General features: G+C 38.2%; 1 protein-coding gene across 8 annotated transcripts in view; it reads right to left on the reverse strand.

Annotated features, from left to right (window-relative positions):
* The window catches only part of LOC100647944 (dipeptidase 1), a 152706-nt gene that overhangs the window by 34137 nt on the left and 95232 nt on the right, over nt 1-23337 (reverse strand). For all 8 annotated transcript variants that reach the window (XM_048412037.1, XM_048412039.1, XM_048412038.1 and 5 more), the window contains 2 exons: nt 18195-18475; nt 17490-17646 (listed from right to left, as the gene is read on the reverse strand). In XM_048412037.1, coding sequence (XP_048267994.1) covers nt 17490-17646; nt 18195-18475 — 438 coding nt within the window. The remainder of the gene's footprint in view (nt 1-17489; nt 17647-18194; nt 18476-23337) is intronic.

The raw sequence follows: 23337 nt of genomic DNA on the forward strand, positions 1-23337 counted from the left end.
GAAATCGCGATTAATAAGCGGACAGGAGATAAAGCCGTCTGACTGGAAAGAGACGCGCGTTCTTCCAGAAGGGAAGCAGATAATACGGTAGTAACGTAGTACGTAGGTAGTTCGGCTGGCGTATTTTATTCAAAACATGAATTCGCCGTCAGGGAAATATGCTTTCGATAGAAAAAAGGAAAAAAGAACAGGGAAAATGCAATCAAGCCGGTGACGATTTCAAAGCAACTTGTTCGTTGAGTCTCGTATAGCAGTTGGCGTTCCGTCAAGTTAACGTTCGATAGGAAACAATTTGTTCCTTCTCGCGTGGCCAACGTCGAAAAGCGTTGTGCGGCAATTAAAATTCTTTTGGTTTTCATCGTGGCCGAGTTTTCGCCGAGAAAGCAATTTCGGACGTCATCGCGAAAGTAGAAATTAAAAAGTCTCGTTGATTCAATTACCGATTGAAAGTTTCCTCGGTCGTGTTAATTAAAAGCGAGACACGCGATGTGATTCTTCTGCTTTGTTTTTCGTATCGAACAGTAGGTCGTCGTTTTTTCTTGTCTCCTTTTGTGTGAAATTAGTTCGAACATTTTCAGGCTATTATCCTTAGCGGCGCAATAATTGGACTAACGACGTTTGCTTAACGTCTTATTGGTGTTTGTCGCACTATCTATTAAGCGCGTGTCTACCTTATTTTGCGCAGTTAAAATATCTGATACGCCAGAACTCCATCTATGTCAACTGCATTTATCTGAGCGAAATTTTAATTAATGCTCGATTAACTGAGCTTTTGCTGGTTGGATCCATTTATCTGAACCTGAGCTCCTATTATATGAATGAAAAATAGTAGGTAGTGGTGATAATTGCTCCAATTACATAAACTGTTTGCCCTCTGACAAGTTCAGATAAATGGAGTTCCAACGTAAATGGAGTTCTACTGTACTGAAAATTAGCGTCGTTATTTCTCAAAATGTGTCGAAATATGGAATTCAGATATATGCGGTTCTATTGTACGTACTACGCTAAACATCGGGCGCATTTAATAAGAAAGTGATACCAGTGCCAAAAATGATTCTGTTGTAGCCGATGTTGTCACGTTAAGAATCCAAGATAACGAGTAATTTCGAGAAAGTCATAAAAGGCCAGGTTTGCTCAATATTCTTAAAACCAGTCGTTTAGTCCGATCCCCTTTCTTCTCTTACGGTAACTAACAGAATGAAAAGTTCCTTTGATAGCGAGGAGCCGTAATAATGGTGGTTATTTACGTTATAACGAAATTCTTTATAGGAAACAGCTCACGAAAGACCGTTGTAAAGGGTGCGTTTACACGACACTGGGTTTCTTCGCGTATTTCCTTTTTGTGCTATTCGTTCTTATGTTTCCTTCCGTTCCCTTCTGTCCTCTCTACCGTCGAACAGCAGTTTCGCCACCAAGAAAATGACTTTCTTGCCTGCCTCCTGGTTTTAAGCGGTATCTCGCCCGTTCGAAATAACGGAGTATTACTCGAGGTAAACGAGCAACGATATTCGCAGATTATTGCCGATGGCTCGTCAAATTCAGTTCACGGCGTGTGTCTACGTACTGTCGATTATCTTTCGCCAGTGGTTTTCCATACGTTTTCGAGGGAAATCGATAGGAGAAGAGAAAACGGAGCAAGTCGATTTGTGTTTTCGTGCTTTTAAGGATGAAATTTCGTTATTTTTCCATTGTCCGAGGATCCTTCGTAGACCAAACTCGGTAAACAGGATAATTTTCGCGAGATATTTATCGACGCTCGTGCATTCTCTCTTTTATTGGTGGGCGCTTCCGGTAACCGGCTCTTTTATTGGCTTCCACGGTTTCCTTCTTGACTTTCCCGAGGTTCAACGCGACCTTCCGACTAACCTGACTGGAAATAGAAATTCTCTGATCTGTCTCGCGTAGAAAGATTTTTTATCAAGCAGGAATTTAGTTCTTTCAAGGAGAAATTTCTTTTTTTTATTCTTTTACAAATTTGAGGTATCGATTCTCGCTTTTCATAGCTGCAAAGATTTTCAAGAATGAAGTTACTCTATGCACCAGTGACAATAAGAAGTAGAGGCTTGTTACGTTTTTTACTCGCGATCTTCGATTATCCTCGCGATAAACTAGAAAATCAGTTTCTAGTCCACTTTTTCTGTCGCGCACATGCAACAAATCGTGTTAGCTGGTCGCGTAAAATGTTTTCATATTCCTATGATGGTTTCACAGGAGAAAGAACTTTAGCCTTCTCTGTGGTCTGCATCCAAACAACTCGAGGGGACATCGAAAGTGCGTTAACACGCAAAAGAAATCTGCATCGACAAAGTTCGCTGCACGCGGGTACTTATGCATAGATAAAGACTCGCAGAGAATATGCGAGAGTGGTGAGGGGACTATGGAATCTCGTTTCCATTCTAACTCCGACGAAAACTCGAAGAAAGCGTAGTAATCGCGAAAAGAGAATCAGCCAGGACGCTCTGCTACATCATGTTCGGTTCGACGAAACAACCGCGGCAACTGTCGGATGCCATAACGCGAAACTTAACTAACTGCGCTCCGAGCGAAAAACGACAAGTTAATTTAAGCGAATTGAAAATCGTTAGTGAGTTGTGCACTGTTAGTTTCCGTGGGATAAACTTTTCCAAATGAGAATGAGTCGTATCTCTTTAATAGAGCCGCGGAACTGGTGGGGAAAGTACGTGCCGAGAAATTTGATTTAATACGATTAGACCGTGGATAGTTATGCAAATTCATGTTTCTATGAAAGCAACTGAAGAAATGGAATTTGAATAGAAATTTGTCTCGTCTACTAAATACCATAACGAGTATTCTACTTTGGATATTTTACATATCTTTAGATCTTTGCGTATCGTTGTATTATGTGTTCTGTAAACATCTTTAAAACGCAATATGCATATACAGTCTAAGTATGATTCGATAATTTGATAGAATATAGATTTAATATTCGTAATGATTTTCATACATATTTACGCGAAATAAAAGTAATGCAAATATTCAATAATAACGTAGCTTTAGGAGTGTAATATAAAAACGTAGAATGATACGATACGGTTCTATTTTTTTCGTCAATTTCATATTTTAGTGCTCAGTGTAATTCTCTTTCATGGAACTAAGAATTTTTCACGTATACAGACGTAATCGTAGTGAAATTTCCGCGGGCTGCAGCAATTTATATCGCGAGGCAAGGAAGCGTGATTCAAATTGTCTTCCATAGGAATGTGTCGCGTAATTAATAATTGAATACGGACAATGACACAGAAGTAACAGCAATTGTTAGACTGCAACGTTCGCGTCTGAAAGCTCGTATAATTACACCAACGATCACGAATACATCAACGAACCTTGAAATCAATTTTTAAAACGAATACAGGAACGAATTTGCAAATAATTTTACAAATTTCTCCATCTGTAATACTTCGTATATAGGATATCCCAGTAATCGTAATCGTATTATTGACAAGAAAGCAAGTTTTCGTGAAAAAATAAAACACTTATTGGCAAGTAAATATACTTAAATAATTTTGTGATAAAGTGTTTAGTTTCCTTGGTAAGTTAGATACACAAAATTAGGTAGATGTATGTATGTTTTTGTGACTGACTGTAGGTACACGAAGAGTAACCAGTGATCAATATTGTTCGTTATATTTGACGTTAGCCCGCGGCATGGTGTCAATTCATTACAACGATGGTGGAACGAAAGCCATACAGAGCGGTGGGGTCATAATACGGGGGAAAAGAAAATGATCCTTTAGGAAACCAATTCGGATCGAATCTTCTCCAGAAGCCGTAAAACATACTGCTCCCCCAATTTTTGTTGCTCTCTCGCAAGGGTGAGAACAAATCCATACTTGTTCTTTACTTCTGCAAACGGCCCTATTACTTTTCCTCGGTTGATCATCGTATTCTTTCCTTTTTTTTTCGTCTCCGACTTTGTGCTCCGTCCTTGTTTTCCAAGACGAACATAAAATCCACGATTGCGTAGATATTAAACCTTCATCCTTTGAATTCTTAGTTATATTTGTAAAAATATGAATTTGCAAAAATATCTGCAATCTAATCACTATAAAGTTCAACATTAGATTTGCTTATAGATTTGCATTAGATATCGAGTAATCGTTAAGTGGAAACTGGCGGCAAACATTGGCAGAAAAATACGAGAGTGAACACAACATGTCGTAAACCAATCCTGCCTTTAAAAGCATGAATTTCTGGTTCCTCGATTTTCCGTGCGAACGCTGTATTGCCTGTTTACATTATTAACGAAATAACGGATGATGCTTTTTTCTCTTGAAAATTGCAAGTTGGAAGCCCACGACTCGTGGATCTTCCCGTAGTTAGCAAAGTCGTTTACCAGTTAGAATTCAGGTCAGGGAAATGGTTTCGCATCCCACTTCCGATCGGCTCTCCATTTTCTTGGTAGGCCTTTATCTATTCTTTCGCTATTCATAGACAATCGCGAACAGAGTTCGCTGAATATGATTCTCGTCGTTCGTCCGTCGTTAATACAATATGGATTCATTTTCAAGTAGCTACGATCGATTTATCGGCGTGAAAGTGATTCCTTCGGGAAACCTTAGAGACGTCGCGTCGTTTCCATGGGAAAGTACTCAATTGGATTATCGGATGACTTGGCTTTAGACCTTTTCCTACACTTATCTTCCTTATATTTCACCTTAATGCTATTGTTTTTACTTAATTGTTTCGCTTCAGCGAACGTTATTATCTTGCGATCAATTTTCTTAATCTCTCTCTCCCTCCCTCTCTCTCTCTTTCGAAAAAAGGATAGAGTATTTACCAAGCAGTGCAATACAGGGACTTAGAATCTGCAATTTAAATCGAATGAAAGAAATTTATGCGTTGAAGAAACAACAGAACATCCGCAACGAGAATTTCCTTCTCTTGTATGCGCTGCTCGTGTTCGATCAATTTACAGGGGTCCGCACTTTTCCGAGTAGTTTCCACTCTCACGTAACCCTACCTTGTTAGACGTCAAAGTCAATATGCAAACGAAGAAGCGGCGAAGTGCTGGAAGCGCGCCGAGGCCGCCGGTCTTATCGAGTTTTAATATTTATTCGTGCTGCGGGACTGCATTTTCTCGAAGAAACTAAAAAATTGAATTCCCCTGGAGTAGGCGCTTACCATCGATGACAATGGAATCGCCACCCTCTTGGAATTGAGCCTCGATAATCAAATTACAAATCGCCAATAGCACGACAGGGGATTCTTTGCCCTGGCTTTCCTTACTGACCTTCCAATAAACGCAATCGGAATTTCAGATCCCGATTACCTGCATTTTTCGCGCTTATGCTCGCGTCCATTCTATCTACATTTGCATTTCGTTGCTTTTCTCCCTGTTTATTTTTTTCTTTTTATCTTGTTTAATCTTTCTCCATCAGACTCTTATTTCTTCTCCTGTCCTTTCGATTCGGATAAAAGCGCCACCATTACGATTTTGTCCTATTTCTCTGTAAATCTTATTTTTTAGTTTTATCACAGTATTACTTTATGATATTATTTTATCATATTTGCATACCGTTGCATTTATTATAGCATTTGCATAATAATCGATTAGGTCCAAATATATTAAATTTACCATCGTGTTGTTCAATTTATTATTGTTAACTTACTAAATTCCGACCGTGAATAAATAATTGCAATGAAAATTTCAGATCCAGGCTACCTACGTCTTTCGTCCTTATGTTCGTTTTCTTTCAACTTTCATTTGCATCTCGCTGCTTTTTTCAATGTTTGTTTCATTCCTTTTACCTTGTTTAATCTTGCTCCACCAGTTTCTCATTCCTTTACCCATCCCTTCGATTTTCTTACCCTCGTCACGGTTTCCCTATCTCTCATCCTCCTACTTTCCCTCCCCCCGTTCCTTTTTTCGAGTAAATTTAAAGCTACCCCATTGCCTGAGGAAACGCCCTGTCGATTTATCAGTGAAACTCAGGTTAAGTAGAGAGGAAGGAAAACGAGACCGAGAGACGAGGGAGGAAATGCGAACGAAAATTGGCGGATGTATTAGTGTTTGCGTTAGCTGGCCGGAAGAGCCGCTGGTGTACCCAAACGTATCTAAAGAGAATAGAAACTACCCTCGTGTTAGTGGGAGAAGAGAAATTTTGTTGGGCGCTCGAGTACTCTTCTTGGCTTCATATAATATGCTGTATTTAAGGCGTGCTTAAAACATTTACAACTGTTAACTAGGATACCGTTTATTACGGAGCTTGAGAATCTTATTTTACGAGTCGCACCAAATTGTTCTACATTCTACGTTCTCTTCTATAATAAGATGTTACATATGTAGCTTACGTATGCAGTAGCTTCAAAAAATGTTTCTACGCATTTTTATTTTTTAACGAAGTGCTTTCTTATCAGGTTGTATATATTATTTCCATGGTACGAAATTGCAATTGTATAAATATAAAAGTGCTACCTCTGAATGATACGAAAATTAATACAACGTGGGTCTAAATTCGTGGTACAAACAAAATCAGGGAAATTCTGTGGTTCGAAATAAGGCGAAAATCAAGAATCAATTCGATAGAAGCGTGGTGGTGGAAGCTTCGTTTTCGAGAGAAACGAACTTGAAAACCTGTCAAATATACGTATACTTGACCAATTGTCGATAAAGGAGATGCATTAATCTTTGGACCATCTGAAATGAATCTTCGACACGATGCGATTCGTTGTTAATTACTGAAATAACTTTCTAGAGCGCGTTTGCGAATTCCTGTTAACCTTCCCGCATAACCATGGTTCGCATGCGCTTCGTATTTATCGCGTGGAACGCACGCAGGTATTCATTTCCAAGTATCCGGCAGGACGTTCGTGTGCTCTGGATCGTTATGCACGTGTTTAATTTTATGGTACACGCCAGTGTATGCAGATGAATCTCATATGCGAGTGTGAGTATATCATTTATCGAGTATTTTCTGCATTCTTTGCAATATTCCACTCTATATAAATCATAAAGATTATGATGGTTACTCGTGATTTTGTAACGAGATTAAATCTTGTAAATAATAAACAAACCGTGGAATATTTTTGTGCGGCAATGTACGCCGATGCATATTTTAAAAAATTCTGAAATCGCGTAAACGAAGTATGTGAGAGTATTGCAAAATGAATTAATAAAGAAGTTGCGTAGCACGTTTGCAACCATCAGGATGAATTATGATTATCTCTGAAAACAACTCTCGAAAATAGCGTGTAGTGGTGAGATTACAATTGGATAAATCCTTTCTGTTCGAATTATATAAAATTTCTATCTATGAAGGAGCTTGTCGAACGTTAGCTGGTAGAAGAAGTTCAATCCCTTCGAAATGCTTGATCGTGAATTTCAATCGATACGCTGAATTCCTCCGAATATTAAATAGAATGCAACGCAATTTTATGAAACTTGCTGTTAAACGATGCATACAAAACGAACTCGTTTTTACGTAATATTATGCAAATACACTTTCCAAGAAAGTTAATCTGGTCGAAAACTTAGGTGGTGCGTTTCAAAACACTCAAAAACGCATAATCAAGTAATAACATGGCAGACTAAGAATTGTGGTCATGTAAGACAAAATTTCGAGAATTCAAGTTTAATCGTGTGGTTCAGCTTTTAAGGATGCCGACAGTTTAGTTCCTTATCCGGCGAATTACAATTTATAATTTCATTCTATGGCAAAATTATAGGTGGTATATTGGACTCCTGAATTATATTTCTATTATTGCACAATTTGTTTTTTTATAAATTGAAAAGCTACAGATTCAATGCCATGAACAAATAATTTTCATCAGGTTTACCTATTACTGAAATGATTTTTAAAATTAGATAATTTAAACCTATAAGCTGCTAATTGTATAAGAAGATATTAAGTACTTTTTCTAGTCACCTACTGCTTTTTTACTGAATCTTATACTTTGATAAAATTCACATTATGATTAAAAATGATCTCAGATACAGGATCCATGTGAAAAGATAAAAAGGAAATGCCTTCGAAGTCTGTTAGAGATATCTAACGCGTCAATAGTAATTTGCGATATCGAATTGAAGTTCGAAAAAAAAGAAAGTAAATGAAAAGATTAGATGGTTGGGGTTGTTTACCGAAGTGCAATATCTGGATGGAAAAGGATGTTTCGTAACACTCGACGAACAAAGAGGAACGATGGGTCATACGCGAATAGATCGGAATAAACGGTAGATGCAGCCAGGGTGGGAAAAAAGAAACTAGCCTGCAGCCTGTGAGCCCTCTTTTTACGAGTTTGCATCTCGAAGAATGTTTGCGAATGCCGAACTAACGTTGAAGAAAACAAACACTTGAAATGAACTAACGCAACTGCCGAGAAGTTTGCAAATGCGAGCATCTCACGCATACATAGGTATATGCAAGATGGATGCATCTTTGAATTACGAATGATCCATCTGCGAACTTCCAGGGAGAAGTTTCACGAATTTCCGTGAAAACATCCGCGAACGAAAGATGTGTCTCAAATTTTTCACGTGTGTCGCCTTCGTGATTTTAATAAATCTCTTCTGTTGCTGTTCCCACATGCGTGCGCTTATGTGCGTGCCTGTGCATATATGCATAGAATATCTGTTATGCTACGAACGCGTATTCTATTCTCCGCTTCAAAATTCCTCAGTTCTAAAAAAGAATACAGATCACAGTGGTCTTAATATTTCCTTTCTTCTCCACAAACAGAAACGATATTCCCATGACATTCTTAGTTCCGTGCGTTTTTCAGTGAAGGTTTATACGGTGTATTACTATCTTTACACAATTTCAGGTTTTATATAACTTTAGAATCTGAAGTTGGCGTGATTTGATTACTACGGTGTTTAGTTTGACATTGTAAGAATATGCAGGCGGACTTAAATTTGCAAAGTATTAAATGAAAACTATGTTTAATAATGGAATTATTAACTTAACATTAACAGCGAATAGTCTGATTCTTAAAATTGTCCAAAACTGACGTATTTCGTGAAGAATAGAAATTGAAATGCCTGAAATCGAAGATAATTTAAAAGTCAAGCATAACACAAATGATGCATAAGCAAGTCAAGCATAACATAAATAATATTGTAAGCTACTGTACATAATATATTGTACTACACCTTTTCTCTTCTTCTTGATATCGTAAAGGTAGTGATGAGTAAAAAGTGTCGGGGCTTATTTCTTTTCTTTTATTACGTTTTCATAATTTAAAAGTCGATCAGAGCAAGTCATCCTTATTGCAGAACCGGAAATTAAGCTTTTGGCGAACAGCCTATGCAATCAATACTTCTCATGAACAGCATGCAATAAAACACACCTCTCGTTATTAGCACCCGTTGAATTTTGTCGAGCCATTTCTTACACGAGAAAAATGGTCCAAAACGGTTCGATAAATTTTACTTGAAAGGATTGAACGTAGCATTGTCTCGATAATACATTGCACGAAATCGATTAGAAAATACACGCATAAAATTGTAGTGGTATGAAATTAGACGACACTGCGGGTCTAAATATTGTCCTTTTCGTATTTTATATTTTTGTCATAACTTTTTAATGAAGCTTCAAACGATCTATGTTTATATAACTATGTTTATATAACATTTTTTCTTATTTATATCCATAGAATATCCCAAACAAGTTTGGCCCGATAAAACTGGATTACTATATATATACCTATTTATTTTCATCCTATCACTTTAATTCTCTTCGCTTCGCTTCGTCATTTTAATTCTGGTCATCCATAATACATATTTAGATGCACGTTACAGGTACGTAGTTTCAAACAGTCGTTTCTATCGAATCATAGCATCTTCTTACGAAGCAAGAATTTATTTCGTTTCGATGCGTACTAACTATAATCAGTGCTCCTTTTCCACTGTTTTAATTACGTTCGGTCGTATTCATGGTACGTTTGCCTAGAAACATTCCGCATGAAAGAATTTTCCATTCCTCTGTACGCGATTCGTTTGCTTGTAACCAACACCGGGGGTTCGTCGGTTTCGTTCAAATAAAGAACCCAATGAAATCCTCTCGTTAAATAGCAGAGGAGTGCGTTTACTCTTTGAAAATGGCTGCGTGCATCAGGACTGGCTGGTATGACCTAATTATGATAGCGGTACGCCAGCCAGAGTGCCATGCGCCTACTATAAATGGATGCCCGTAAACCAGTCCTGCATGTGCTGCATCACGATTATACCCTCTCGTAATAACAACCAATCCGTCTCACCCTTCCCAGTCACCGCCATAAATGACGAGGAGAGGTGCATGTGCGGAAGTAACGTTTTGTGAGCCGCATCTCCGTAACCCCGGCGAAGTGATTGACATATCGACAAACGCAACCACCCCTTTGCCCGATTTTATCAGCCCCTCATAAAACTCTGATTCGTTGTTTAACGATTAATCGTTAACGAGGACAATTAACCACGCTCCAATTTTCACGAAAATTTTATTCAGAGTTTTTCGATTCAACTCAAACAGATGGAGAAAATTCTTCTTCCTTCGAGTTTGATATAGATGAAAACATTGGAATTTCATTGTACAGGATGATGGAGAAGTTGGAGGAGCTCGTATGCATAAGCTGCATTCATCGATCGTTCTTTGTTCGTTGATTATTTTCGAGTAACGGCGATGTACGCGAGGGAAATTCCTTTTGTCGAAGGAAGGTGCTGTTTTATGTTGAAGATAGAAGAAGAAACGTCGAAATCAACTTTCTCGTATAAGTAGTGCGGTATAAATTTTTAAGAACAAGTTTCAACCCTTATACTGCCAATCGGAAAAATCTTATATCTATATAAAATCTGCGTTCCTAAAATTTGTAAATGTTTAAAATTTGTTTAACACTTGGTCGGTTCGTTTTGACTGATTCATTGATTTGTTTTATTTTTCACGCGAATATTCTCCACGTTCGTCCAGTCAGTGCCTATAGGATAAGTGGAAGAATTAATTTCAACGTGTGGTAATTAACAATGACAGGCAATAATTTGACCCGATGCTCGTAAGTGACATTTTTGGTAGTTTATCGTCGCGCGGAATATATATAATTGAATAATTTAAACGTTCGAGCAGAATTTTGTTCGCGTTGCGTCAGTCGCAGTGGCGTGTAAGCACAGAAGGCCCGCATGATGGTGGCGCTTCTGTTCGTAGGTGAACAAGAGGCAAAAAGAGGATGTGTGTTATGCAGGGTGGATTCCAATGATTTTCATAGTGATTGACGTATCGACACGTGCCATCTCTTTCACCTGGTTTTCTCGTCACTCGTACAATGAAATTTCAGTTTTTTCTATTTGTGACTTTCAATGTCGAATTAACGAACCTCGAATGGATACGCGTTTCAAGCGAAATTAATTCCCTTCACGAATCGGATTCGTTGATTTCGTTCGAAACGTGTAGGTTAAATTAACAAGACGAATTTCTACGTGAAAGTGTGAATAAATGTTTTAACATGTATGCCGATTCACGAAAATATAATGGATATATCGTATATATCGTAGAGAACTTTTGGAAATTTCATTCACGCAATTTTGTGTCGATTTCGTTATCTTCAATCGTGATGTATCGACGTTACCGAACTATGGAACATTACTCATTAGTAATCTGTGTGGTTAGATCGTTAGAGGGCAATCCTTTGAGTCCAACACAAACCAGTTTACGTATGAATTTGGTGATTAGAAACTATTGATTAAAGCTTGGCAATTACGTGAGACGCCAGTCGTACGATGCTGGAATTTAGATGCGGCTCTTGTTAATTGTTGTGATAGGTACATTCCGAATTCATCATTAGTCCTGAGAATCAGGAACAGAAAATACCAAATATTTAAAATTTACAGAAGCTATATAATACCGCTTGACATACGTCGTAATGAGTTCGTAAGAAACAGGATCATCGTAACGCATATCTCCAATGAGCGAACAAAAGAATAGAACTTTTAATTTAGAAAAAAGATATAAAGTCTATGAAAAGTTGTTAAAATCATCTTACTTGACTCTGTTTTAATAGACTCTTCCGTAGGTTATAACCGCATTAGTTATAACCATAAAATATTACGTTCTTCGGAATTCAGCCGATAGAAATGCGAAATTGAACTATTAAGACGGTGAGTAGTAGGTGATCCGCGCGAGGTAACTAAGCCCGCGTAATTATCGTGTCAATAATCGAAGGGCAAAGTTTCTTTTGAAGCTTCCCGGCCCATTGACACTGGCAGAGTCGTTAGCAAGCCTTCTTCCTGCTCCGCCAAGTCCAAATAGTACCCGGCGCAAACTTGTCGAAGTTTCGAATGCACCACGGCCCAGCCCGAATACGTAATGAGTACGTGGCCTCTTGGCTTTGGACCATTATGCGAGTCGGACCATTATGACTAATCGCTTGGAATGCTTTGCTATCGGGGCCAGGCAAACATTTTGCGACGAGAATGATCGGCTGAGCCTTCCTACCCAGACAAGAAGAATGAAAATTGCTCGATCGTTAACTTCGATTTACGTTAAGTTTCTGTTGATTTCAAACCTGTTCGTTATATCGTACCAATTATGAGATGCTTTCTGCAATGGAGAAAAACGTCATAGAAACGAAGGAATATCGTAGGTATGAATAGTAGGTCGTTAAAGTTTTGATACTTTTTCCGTTGATTATACTCTGAGTCTCATTGAGAGATTTACCGATTCTGTAATACATTTGCAGTAGATTAATTATCTGATTGGTCTCTTTAATGGTAATATGGCGCTATTATGAAAGAAAGTACAGCATGCTATTAAGAAGAAAAATAAAGGTAATCTGAAAATCTTCGAAAGCCCTCTACTTCAGCTTTTGTAAGCGAACTTCCAATATTTAAAAAATAATTAATAGACAAATAATTAAAGAAACGATAGGATACAATCAAGTATTTCTTTGTTCACCCTGCGTACAAAGAATCATATTCGGTCGTTTTCCGATTTCTTGAAATACCTCTTGTTAGGAAATTTCTTAACTTCACAATATCGGTTTTTCTTAACAAAATTTCCTCTGCTCGCGACGTAGCTTCCCTAAGGAGGCAGACTCACTTGACACGACATAGCGTCATCTAATCTATGACCTAATCTCAAACGCAAGTACAGTTCAGCTGGTCCAGCGGGAGCGCCGAAGAGGGAAAGAGAGATGACGATATGTGACTAAGTATACGAGTATGTACATGTTGCCACGAAATTGGAGCAATAGAGATGGACATGAAAGCTGTGGCACTGAGAAGGACAGTGATATATATATATATATATATATATATATATATATATATATATATAGAGAGAGAGAGAGAGAGAGAGAGAGAAAACGTGCCAGGGAGAACAAGATGGAGGAAGAGAGAGGGAAATGAACGTTCAGACATTGGTAGCACCGTATTAGTGCACCGATTGCCCGCAGCAGGTCTGGGCTAAGTGAATGGGTCTGCGGAGGGCTTTGCTGATTATGGTGTCGTCATTGATCCAGATCGAAATTGGCTTGCTTCTGTCATGGAACGCGCCCAGAGGACCATTAATATCCTCCTGGGGGCCTGGATGGAGGCAGAGAAATAGCCAGGGGAAAAGGGAAAGGGGTGGATGGTCACAAATTTTGCGGTATACGAAGACTTTGCGCCACCCTGTCACCATGAATCTATTCCATAATTAGACTATTAATTTTGGATCGGGACAACTTTCTCTCTGACTCTGGCTTTTTATGAGGTCTCTGGAAAGACTTCCCCTTATAGGCAATCTCTAGTGATTCTGGCATTGGTTTAATGATTTTTTCATTGATTTCCCTCGTTTGTGTTTTTCGGGAAGACGAGTGAACTCGAACGTGTGAATTGTCAATTTTTTTGACAGGATATTTTTAATTACGAATCTCGTACTTTTTACACTTTTACACGGTAATAAATTGTATAAAATAATTTTACAGAAATTTATAAATAATTATATAAGTATCTTCGTATCACGAGATTGTATCGTCTAGTATGATATTTAATAATAGCAAATTAACTTGGCAACATCTTTCAAGTAACGTCGATTCGACTGAAATTTCTATAGAATCACACACAAATAGAACGAGCTCTATGGTCTGGAGCAAGCACGGAAAGAAGAATGGAAGGAAAGGAAAAAAAAGGAATGATTACAATGGTGAATCCATCGAGTGTCTGCATTCAATTCGTGAGATTGAATTGGTTTTCTGAGCGAGTTTGTGCAAGATATACTGGTTCGATAATGTACGTTGACGGACTTCATAATTAGGGGAGAAGTCAATTATATGGAAATGTGGCGCTTTCCTTTGTCGAACGCGCTCAGAATTCTTGCAGGTTCTTCTTGTACGGCATTGTACATTCGGCCTTTCGAAAACTATTATTGTACCATCTGCGAATTACGAATCAGAGCAGCTTTGCCATTACCACTTTAAATTACGACCGTTTTATCCTATAATATTTATCCTTCTGCATTCGTTTTGGTAATCGATTCATCGAGACAATCGACAATCTAGCCGGCCAACATGCATCCGATAAACAAGCTATCCATGGTCGAAAGAAATACATTTGCCATCTTTCCAGCAGCACAAAAGCGACAATTTCTTTTCTCCTTAACTCCTACCCTCTATCAGATTTCGAGATCAAAGGATTAATTACAAGCCTGTCTCCAATTCGACGCGATAGAAAGTCCCTTAATTTCGAATTTCCAGTGTGTCACGCCAGTTCGCGAGAACAAAGGTTATAACTGATAACAGTGAACGCGAAACCGATACCCTGTCGACGATATATAGCCTTTCCAATCTGTTGGCAAAGTGGAAGTTATAGTTGGGCTTTTGCGGCTGGACAACGCACGAAGGGTAACTGGAAACGTCGAGTCAAAAGAGAGGTACTTCCATGACAGACTTTTAGGATTGTCGAAAGATTGTGCGGCTCTATATCCTGCTCTATTGACTAATTGAAGATCCCAAGGAAGATACCTACTGGCTATCTCTCGAATCAGATTAAAAGCTGTCTCGTTACGCGAGATCAAAGGAATCCATTTTCTAGTGGTCGGGTAAAAATACTCGTTTCGAGTTGCACTAACGTCGATCGCCGTTCCGGTTGGATCGCAAAGGAAGACGCAGGTAGATGGTAGTAGCCTTCATGGCCGATCATTGCTCTTTTTTCATTGCCTCTTTCTCTTACTCCCCAAGCTCTCGTTTATCTGCCCCTTGTTCACGGCCTACCTATCCATATCTGCCGATTGCCAATATCTTGCGAAGATGGTAAAAATCGACACGACGATACAAACAGGATCTCTAGGTCAGATAAGAGTTAGTGCTCACTTGTTGACCCGTTTCAATAGTCGTAATTTATCGAGATACGCGAGATGAGCTGGAGGTGTGGTCAGTTGCTGAAAGATCTGGACTTATTACTAATTTATCGGGGAAAAAGTAGGATTAATGATATACGCCATCGGTTGAAAGCATTCGCTTGCTTGGTTTAGACAGGATGTAATTTTATTACAGAATTGTTGATAAAATAATCGCAGATTATTTTGTTGCTTATAATTAAATTGCGGTCTTTTATGCATCTACAGGGAATTGAAAAGTGCAAAAATGTACACAATGCATGTAATATTGTTGAAGTAATTACTTTAAGAAAAGCTCTACATCTTTACTTTCGTATATCCATGATCTGGAGACCGCTGTTACAAAGAGAATAGAATTTAGTGAAAAAATTCAAAATAAGGAGAGGTCTATATTATTGTGCCCTTGAATATAAATTTTGTTTTGGACTACAAGGTTTAGAAACAAAAGAGTTATAAGTAGATTTCTATTGATGTTTCCTGTAGCTTTCAACTAAAACTACAAGGTTAACTTCTTGATAATGTCCTTTGCTATAAATATATGAGTGTGCTCCTTATCATAACTTCTTCTATTGTATTGTATTGTAACACTGTAAGAGTGAGGATCTGGATCAGCATACCCTATACCTGAACTTATATTTATACTTATGCCTTTACTCATTTCAATATATTTTTCTATTAAAAATTCATCCACTCGTTCCTCTACCAGTCAACCTCAACAAATACAAAAATATACGAAATGTCCAAAATAAATATATTTTAATTTATATTTGTATAAATATATTTTAATATAATAATATTTATTATAATTTGTGATGAAACTACATAATGTTCCATTTCTTTAATTATGTTCATGAGAATATAGAAACGCATAAAAGTTCGTCTATTTACAATCATTATAGCTCTGTTCCGTATACAAATATGCGTATGCCAATAACGCATAGGACGAAATGTTTGTAGCTATCATTTACTTAAAAATTTTGCCAAATGCAATTACAAACGCCCTAATTAATTTGCACTTATTATCGATCTATCGATATTGATGACATACATATACCAATCAACAATTTGTATTATTAATTAAACGTTAAATTACTGCATCTCGTGCAATTAAGCACAAACAACAAAATTACCAATTACGCTTTATTCCTTGCATTGATATATTTACATATATGCGTTATATATACCAATAATGAAAAAGATTCTAATAATTAACGAACACGTAGTTCCGTCTTTTGCAAAATTTAATTCCAAATATTTTTATTAAATCATTTGGAAATTGAATAATCTCCTATGTTCGATCCCAATTAAAATATACTACTAGATCGAATACACATTTACCAATTAATCGTATTCGGGTATTTAATTAAACACGAAAGCATTATCGGAATTTTTCGATCGACACTGCTGTAGCAATGTATTCGACTCGTACTTAACATTCCGTGATTTCATGCACTGTCTGTAAGCAAACGTTGCACAACCAATTTCTATTTCCTCCAGTTCGACAGGTTCTCTCCGAATTTAATTGAGCGCTCTTGGATTACTCCCGAAGGGTTTAGGCATAAACTTGCTTGGGATTTACCGATACGTTCCTTCTGAAGCCAGTCGAATAGTTTCAATCGAAAGTTAGCAGGTTTCGGTGCCATTAAACGGTAAGTAATCATTCCCACCAAAATTGTCCCCGAAGTGAAATTCGAAATGACTAGGAATTTCCAACTGCGTGAGCCAAGTTGCAATGATAATATCGTTCAAATTTTCCACAATAATTTGTATGTTCTTTGATTCTACGCTTTACTATTTATTATCGTTATTGGTTTACATGTTAGTTTCTATTTTATATATTATCAATTTTCTCTTTATTACAGAACGTCTACAATAATTCTCTACAGTTTCATTTCACGTGTTCATTTTAAAACAGTGGAGTCGAGTGTCGTTCACCGAGCTACAATAATATTTGTACGGAAAGTCTCTTTAGACGATAGGTCGAAGACAGTTGTTCAAACAGAAACCGCACGATCGAGGGTCGACAAGGTGCTCGTAAAGTTTGTTTAAAACGCAAAACAATAACGTTAAGTTGGATTGAAGTAATTAAACGCGGATATCTCGTCACATTGGCAAAGTTGAAATTGTAATTAGAGATGACTGAAAAAGCTACCAGGAACCGGGTTGGGATCTGTGTTATTTCACGCTCACCTGTGCACCGACGAGACCAGCACGTAATCTAGGAATGTCTGTGTGACTCCAGTCTGATCTAGCCCAAGGATCAACTCTGCCGAGATCGCTGCTCAGATTGACCTCGCCGAGTTGATTGTGTACGAACTTTCTGACGTTCCAGGGCAAATCGTTGTGCCTGGGGAACAAAGCCGTGGAAAACGCTTCGTGAAGAATTACTTAATACAAATCGCTCGCTAACTATATTGCTACATCTTTTTACGTGGATATCCTTATGTATTATCCAGGGCCCTTTTATACGATAATTTACCAACTAACAATATTCGTGAATCGACACACTACTACTTATGAACTCCTTTTTTATAATTTTAGAACTTTATACCCAACAGAATAATAAGTTGATTTGTAATTTGTACAATTTACCTATACAATTTTAGTTTTTTACCTAGCTCGTTATCGGTAGTTTGCAACTTGTAAAATTTCGCTAATGATTTTAATTCAATCGTGCAAGAAGGCCTGGACGAAAGGGAGAAAGTAAAATGTAATAGATATTCAACTAGTAATTAGAAAGCATTAGAACCTGTGAATTATTAATTCGTTTATGTCATAGAATAGATGGTACTCGTAGATGCTTGCAAGAACTGGAAGGCTGATTTCATTGAAATTTCGATCGATACCTCCGTTAGTTTTCTGTGACGCGATTCTTCTGTGAATGCACGAGCTTACCCGTCGATCAGAGGCACTTCAGTGAGGATCCTCCTGATCACGTCCAGCCTCTGCTGATGCGTGACAGGCGCGGATTGTAGAAGCAATGGTAGACAAAGCCCTCCGAGAAGCAGAGCCGTCACTAGGAGCAAGATGGGCGCCAATACTCGGCATCTTCTGCGAGGACTCTCTTCCCTGCGGTCTTTGCTGCTGCCGCTACTTGGGGAATCCTCGCACGGTGGTGGCAGTCGCACTGTGCCGTTGCACGGTGCCACGTCTGGCAGTTCTGTTAGGCACGTCGTCTGTAAGGCAGAAATAATTCCTGAATGTTTTTGGGACAAAAATTCAATGGAAATAAGAAAAATTACAATAATTCACACATAGAATTTCGAACTTAAAATAAACTTTAAACTTTCACGTTAATTCAATCAGACATTTGTGACCCTTCGGGTTTCAAAGATGTTTTGATCGAGAGATCATGTGTGTTAGAAAGTGTTATTTATGCATTTAAGATATTTTTTTCGTCAATAATATGATTGCCTTGTATGCCATCAGAGGCAAAAATCAAATGAAGAAGTTATATTTCAGATACAGCTAATTTATATACACATTTGCAATAATATGGAACGGTCCAAATATTCATGGACGGCAGTGTACAAATAATGCATAGTTAAATATGAAGAGGGAATAAAACTGACCCAACTGTAGAAAAGGATAATGATATTAAGTGAATTAATTACGTTATTAATTGGCGATCAAACGAACAATTGTAACTACATTTCCATATTTAATTCCAAGCCGATTTACCTAAATTGTTGTATTCTTTTAATTTTATTGTGAAATGTGAAACTGTAATACAGTTAAACAAATTTGTGTCCATTGAAACCAATCATTAACGAGCGTTTAATTATCTTTTCGAAAATATCGTAACAGGTCATCATTGGCTAATTCGTAGTTGAATGAATGGCAACCATAATCTGTTCGTATAGAAAGATAACAACCAGAGCTACACCGACACGTAACCGAGGAGATATCTTCCAGAGCTACCGACTCGCATTGCAGACACCGTGGAACTTCTCTTCACACTTATCCTAACTCCTATAAAGTAGAGTAAGACTGAGACCGGTTTTCCACGCGTGTCTTCAAATCCTTATACCATCTACTAACACCCTGAGCACCGATGAAACTTTTATTGGGCTGACACGAAGCAGAGGATTCTTTCTCCCCGTATAATAACAAGTTCGCAACGACTTCGGCCCGATGTTGAATTTATATGATGATTTTAAGCTTCGATTGATGTTATTGAAATGTAGCTTACCTCTGTACTTTACATGGTAAGGATAATTAACGATATTTATAAAAAGTGTAATGTATAAAATGTATATAATTAAATACCTTAAGATTAAGGTATTTGATCCATCTCAAATTTAAGGCTCAATGAAACTCAACGTCTTAATGTGAAATTTTTGTCGATATTTTTTATCTACATATCATTAAATAGATAAAAACGACATTTTATATGTACTGAGCTAATACAATGGTTCTTTCTCGGGAGAAATTTCAATTCTTCCGTATTTATGAGACAGTGTTTTAACCGAGCTGCTGCGTAATCCTATCTTATTGAGAAGGCTAACGGATCATCGAGTTCCATGCGCTAATTGTCGGTCCTTTCACCGTATAGGTAATTCCGTCCGTAACTCTGGCAGTTTAAGGCAGCATTGTGCACCATGGAAAGCAAGGGAAATCCCAGTTTCATTCGGATTCCTCTCGTTCCGCAATTCTCGAGTTTCTTCTATATACATATGCGATATCCACTAGAAACTTCGCATCCCTGTGCATCCGCATTATTGTGCGCCATAAATACAGGAAACTCGCCGCTGCCGTCTACACACGACCAAAGAGAGACACAGAGTTGTACGTCAGCCAGATAAAAGTTTCGCCGATGCCCGAAGTGCCAGCTTCTTTCAACTTCCTCGCTTCCGCAGGATAAAAACGTTATATCCAGCGACAGCGAGGCGGATTGCGGATGCGGAGGAGAAGACCGTTGAAAATTACTAAAGCGCGATCATCGTCGATCGAAATAAGAAGCCAGATTCGTGGAAACGTTACGGATGATGGATATTAGGTAGTTGTATAATGAACATATGATATATGAAATATCGTTTCGAGATAAGTACCTTTTAGTAAGTGTAATTTAAACTTAAAATTACAGTACTCTTATTTGTAACCCGTGATCTTGGGAAAACATTTGATAAAGCTGAACGTAAATTGGGGTTTTACAGGGATTACCGGCTAATGGGAAAATTGGATTCATTTAGGCGAAACACACGACCACCTAACGCGTTCGCTCGCGCGAAATTTAATTTTCCTTTTAATTGATCGATACTATTTGGAATTCGTATTCGAATTTCAGTTTTAATTAGAATAGATCTACGATTCATTGGCGTAATGTTCGTATAAACTATTGGGCTGCGTGGCGTTACGGTACGTTAACAAGGAATTTCGTGCTGGTTAAATGTTATTAATGTTACACGCGGTTCTGTCGAAACTTCTCGTAAATAAGCGTTTAATTACACGCGATCGTTGTTTGATATGCGTGGTTTGAAACATGTCGTAACCGACCGTATCTTCCGCATCGATGGATTCGAAGTTTGTGGTCCACGTTAATTGATGCATTTGTATCAAGGTTCCAATTCGTTACGATGTTTTTCAAACGTAAGGCCGTTTGTATTTCCCGTAATTATTTCATTTCGAACTTAGTTATAGCACGATATTTATGCTATACAAAATTTATATACGTATTTACATACTCAATTACATATAATTTTAAATATAATAAAATTCATGTTATTTCATTAAAAATGTATCGCGAATAATATCGAAAATTTATTCACACACACACACACACACGCGCGCGCGTTGTTTGAAGCTGCGTAAGTAGTATGGTCTACGCTTAGTCCGCGCATAACGCCTTGTTCTGCTGACAACTTATACGTTGTCATTATGAAACAGCCGCTGTCTATCTCATCCCAAGTGAGCCCAAAGAATTGATTACTCTCTGAATATCTCAGAGTGTATAATAGTCAGGTGATGCTGTCAGAGTACTGTGATAATGCGCTCATTCTAAAATCTTTCGGGGCCAAAGCCGCGAACTGTCGTTCGACTTTCGAACTTCCGAACGTTCCCGTGCACTGCCTAGTTGTCTCTGTTCGTCACTTCATCGCGTCCTTCTTCTTCTTCGTGTATTCTCCTCTGAGATTCCATTTTCTGTCCTCCTGCTTCCTCCTTCCTCGTTACTGGCACATCGCCACGCGTTAACGAGGGAACAAGATGAAACTTCGCCGACAGATATTCCTTAGCAACGGAATTCTCCGTGCACGCTTTGGGAACCGAAATATTCAGCATTGATGTGACATCACGTACACCCCGAGTTCCGGGTTTTCTGTGCGGTCGAACAGTCCTGTTCCTCTGTTCAAGACCATTCAACCGATCTGTGTCGCCGAATGCCCATGTTTCGTTACAGAATAGAAATTGTCTTCCAGTGCAGATAGTGGTTTGATGGATTGCTTACCAGTCCTCCGACGACGTTTGCGTTCGTTTGGGCGTCACATTTCAATTCGTATCATAATTTTGAAACTGAAATTTACAGTGTGTATAAACATTCACTTAAACATCTATCGCACCAAGAATGGAGAAAAGTATTCGATACGTTTTTCGGATATATCGTCAAAAAGAGATTCGTGAAATACGTTAAAAGTACGCTCACCCATATGTGGAGCGACTTTAGAGAAACCACTCTTGATATCTCGCAACTTCATGCTCTTCAGAGAGACCCAGAATTCCATTTTACCGTTCGTTCGGATTTTATCTCGTTTCACAAAGTGTGTCAACATTTTCTACCCATTCAAAGCAATCGAGAAAAGCCAAAATAATTGCCGCACAATAATTGTTCACACTTGTAACTTCGCCTCGTTTGCCGAAGCGGTGCGCTGCAAACTAAACGCAGGCGGTACGCTAAGTTCCTGTGATCATCGCACCTTGAATTCATTGTACAGTAATAATCATCGTCCATTCGCACGCATCTGGTCGCTCTTGACCGGAATGAAAAGAACGAAAATTGCAGCGCGCAACGCTTTCGTGACCGTGGTAATTGTTCGAAAGTTTTTCAGTTGAGCTCATCAGACTCCTTACATTAGGGAAGCACGTTAATTGTGGCGACTGAAAACGAAGCGACGAGGTAATGTCGTTAGGGGAAACGTGACAGGGGTTTTTTTTTATTGTAGTTTCCTTCGCGACTCGACCGCGTCCTCGATAAATCAGAATTATTACGCAATGCGGAACCAATTTCGATATATATCCTCGGGGCGAAATTGCCAATTCATTTCACGGGCTTCCTCGAAAAATTACAATCGTACGGGATAAAAAGTAATTGAAATTTCGGGAATTCTCGTGATAAGGCATCGATCTAGTTTCGAGTTTTATCTTGATTAAGTTTACACATTTTACGTTGGACTAAAAATAAATTTTTCAAGAAATCCTTTTCGTCTCTAATATCGCGTACTGTCTTAGACCGTGGATCTTCTTATCCATTAAATATCACAATAAACATTATACTCTACGTATTTCGTATATTTTTGCATATTACCTGTATGTATTTTGAGCGTTTTCGCAATTTTAAATTTCCCATAAACGCATAAAAACTCGCGAAAGAAATACTTGCTTTTAATTACCAAGTAATATAAAAAACTAAAATCAACAGAAACCGACCAATCGTACCTTTTGCATGCGGTCTTCGTTTATCTTCTACCATGAAAATGAATGGATTTCCTATTTCGAACATTAAAGTAGACAATTAAAGATCGCGTCTCTAATGGAGCATTCTCTACAATTGAGTTTTACCAGGTGGTTCGACATAATTATTCGGTCGGAGGGTTGCTTAAGGCGCCTTGCTCGATTGCAAAATCGATTGCCGCCGTAATTTTCCGTTGTTCTGTCGCCTTCCGTTTATGTACTCCTTGCCGTCGTTTTTTGGCCATCGTCTGTTCTAGTAATTAAGGAACGGTCGACGGCGGAGTCGTAAATGGTTATTAAAGGCCGCGTGTTACGGTCGTTATAGAGTTTCTACGAAGGTGGCTTCATTAATTAAAAATTCTTTAAAACTAGT

This window comes from Bombus terrestris, chromosome 14 (genome assembly GCF_910591885.1).
Source record: "Bombus terrestris chromosome 14, iyBomTerr1.2, whole genome shotgun sequence".
Taxonomy (NCBI): domain Eukaryota; kingdom Metazoa; phylum Arthropoda; class Insecta; order Hymenoptera; family Apidae; genus Bombus; species Bombus terrestris.